Here is a 3,007-nt window from a genome sequence, read left to right as displayed (position 1 = left end):
CTGCCATATTGCTATATCAGTGTTGTAAAATATCAAAGCCATCAAAGCTCTCACGTCTCGCCACCACTTTACACGAAGAAATGGACAAGAACCACTTGCAACGCCAGCTTGAAATGAAGAGGTCCCTCCTCGATCAGGTTCTGCTCACACTTCTTTGCAATCGCTAGCTAGCTAGTAATATATACATTCTCACCCAGAAAACGACTATATATGCTTTCGTTTTTCTGTTTTCCTTTGACTCCCTTAAGGGTTCTTAGTAAACATGAGAAAATGCTCTCTAGAGATCAGGAATGCTTTTCTAAACCATCCACAAAGAATGTGCTGTGATTGATGAGGGAAACAATTCAGTCGTCTGTTTGAACCACGACCAGAACAGTGGCTTTTGACTCAATGGAACTGAACATCCGTATCTCGGGAGTGAGTTGCGGAAACTAACTAAAATACATCGTCGCGAGTCGCGACTCGTGAATTAACCTAACTTTATCCAATCGTCAGAGACGTTTAAGAATCTTTTTATTTTTTTATCGCGTTTAAGATCATTAATGGCCGGTCAACTAGAAATGGCTGCGTTCTGATTCTTCAGCTACCAACTGCATAAACATTGTGCAGGGATACCTTGATGAGCAATTTATTCAGCTTGAGGAGTTGGAAGATGGTGACAACCCTAATTTCGTAGAAGAAACGGTGACAACTTTCTATGCTAATTCTGCTAGACTTCTACAAAACATAGAGCAAGCACTGTACGTAGAATATTAATCCTTTTTCATTATTCTTGTTGTCATTATTATCAGATCATTTTCATAGACGTTTTTTACTTTTTATGATATATACAGGGGCAGTCGGCCTATTGATTTCACTGCGCTGGACAATTGCATGCACCAATTCAAGAGTAGTAGCACAAGGTAAAATATTACCGTTTGGATTGGAAACACTCTCAATTCATTTCATCATTATAATTTTTTAATTTTTTACATAAAATATAATAAACAACTCAACTTTTTCAAATCTCAATTTAATTTTCTAAATTTCAAAAAAATAGTAATTTTAAAAAATAATATATTCTACTTTCAACTTTCATCTCATCTCATCTCACTCTCCAAATCCACCACACAACACACACACACACACACATATATATATATATATATATATTTGTTTGATCAGGCTTTCAGCAGCTCCCAGCATTTGCTCAGTATAATTATCGCATACTTAAAAGGAAGTGGAACACTTTCGCACGAAATCCCCTTAATTTGAATAATAAGACAGATATTAGACTTGATGATCATCAGTGGATCAAGAAATAGAAATTAGTATCTTACACTTGATTATCGGTGGATCAAGCGATTTGATTATATGTTTATAACTTATATTATCGATCAATTAAATAAAACGTAACCTATCGAAATTAATGCAGCAGTTGTGGATGGTTTTTGTTGCAGCATAGGAGCCACAAGAGTGAAGAAAGAATGCACACTATTCATGGAATACTGCGAGGCAGCTAATGCAGAAGGGTAATTTATTTTCACACGCGCATAAGTACACACCTTGCTCTTTTGGATTCAGACAAATATTTGATTATATATATATATATATCGGCCTCTTGAAAGGGTTTTTGTATTTCTTAGATTTTACAATTCCGTGCATTTTGGCAGATGCATTAGGACCTTCCGACAAGTCAAACAAGAGCATGCAAGTTTGAAGACGAAGCTGGAAAATTATTTTAAGGTATATATCTGTCATAATATGTGAGAATGTTTGTGTGTTTTACCCTATTTTCTTTGTTCCTACATATGTTTTCTTACGATTTGTATATGATTAATTTAGTTGGCACGACAAGGTGGAACATCAGCAGGAGGCCACGCCGGTCGATCATAATTAAATGGTCAATATTGGCGATATCTCATATACGTACGGACTCATTCTTCATATATATATATATATGAACAAAAGCTCATATTATCGAGCAGAACGGAATTTCGCAGAGTAATTTCCATGTATTAGTTAGCAGTATCATTAATTGTGTTTTAAAAATCTAAATCCTGTACTGATTGTTAAATAAAATAAAAAACCATGTACTGATCATAAGCTTGTAATCAGCCTAGCTAGTCTATGCGTGGATTATGTTTTCCTTCCATTTATATTCCCAGTAGGAGAATTTGGACGTTGGAATGTCGAACTTCCATTTATTGAAGAATCGACATTAATTCACCATGCAGTACTTAAGTTGTTGACTTTGAATTAATCCAGTGCCTGTGACGTCGTGCTTGTGTTCGTCTATATATAGTGGAGATAAGTCAACATCCAACAACCACAACTTTGTTCATTAATTTTATTCAGTGAAATATAAATATGTTCTTTGGACAAGGAACCCTTCGTGAACTGATAATCAGTCCATATTAGGACAAGGAAGCTCATGTTGTGAGAGGAATTTGGCAGTGGCACTAGGGCAAATCAAGTACAAATAATCATATTTTAGGCCTCGAGATCGTTTTACTTTGTTGATGTGATAATAGTGCATATCAACTCGATCTAGATCGCTTCTTGCCTTTTTACATGCTTTCAAGTTTCTTTCACACAACCATGCCTTTCTTTCTTGTATCCCGCTCAAGTACCCTCCAAATTCTTGTAGCACGGGTCATTGGAATCATAAGGTCCAAATTCCAGAGTCGAAGTAGCAATTTTAGTTTGGGTCTTCGCTCACGACAACTCAAACTTTGTACTCGTGAAGTTTTCTTTGCCATATTAATGGTTAAGAATCGAAAAATATGCCCAAGTCTAAAGGAGACTCAGCTTAAATTGTTACCATTACGAAGAGAACCTCGGTCCTTGAATCGCTTATTTTGGACATTATGCTTAGTTTGTAATTTGCTCGGTTGGATTAAATGTCAGAGCACATAAAAAAGACAGGCATGCATCAAAGAGGTCGACGTTAACACCTAAAAGTTCCTGAACTCCGGCTCGCACTACCATGATGCACAATTTGGGTTGAGAATGAGAGAGAGATGGC

At 36.3% G+C, this 3,007-nt stretch overlaps 1 protein-coding gene across 1 annotated transcript; it reads left to right on the top strand.

Moving 5' to 3' along the window:
• Positions 1-2,242, top strand: LOC122316797 (histidine-containing phosphotransfer protein 4-like). The gene is made up of 6 exons (XM_043133586.1): positions 1-137; positions 610-740; positions 834-902; positions 1,440-1,511; positions 1,653-1,725; positions 1,825-2,242. The coding sequence occupies exons 1-6, from the start codon at positions 81-83 to the stop codon at positions 1,873-1,875; spliced, it is 453 nt and encodes a 150-aa protein (XP_042989520.1). The 5' UTR covers positions 1-80; the 3' UTR covers positions 1,876-2,242.
• Positions 2,243-3,007: the final 765 nt, after the last annotated feature.

Source organism: Carya illinoinensis, chromosome 7, assembly GCF_018687715.1.
Source record: "Carya illinoinensis cultivar Pawnee chromosome 7, C.illinoinensisPawnee_v1, whole genome shotgun sequence".
Classification (NCBI taxonomy): domain Eukaryota; kingdom Viridiplantae; phylum Streptophyta; class Magnoliopsida; order Fagales; family Juglandaceae; genus Carya; species Carya illinoinensis.
Note: the sequence above shows the minus strand (reverse complement) of the source record. Positions and strands in the feature narration are given on the sequence as shown.

Bases quoted from the DNA above. Each gene is read 5' to 3' on its own strand.
- LOC122316797 (XM_043133586.1), top strand. From the start codon at position 81: ATGGACAAGAACCACTTGCAACGCCAGCTTGAAATGAAGAGGTCCCTC. The intron at 138-609 runs GTTCTGCTCACA...AACATTGTGCAG, and splicing joins AGAGGTCCCTCCTCGATCAG to GGATACCTTGATGAGCAATT. The intron at 741-833 runs GTACGTAGAATA...TGATATATACAG, and splicing joins CAAAACATAGAGCAAGCACT to GGGCAGTCGGCCTATTGATT.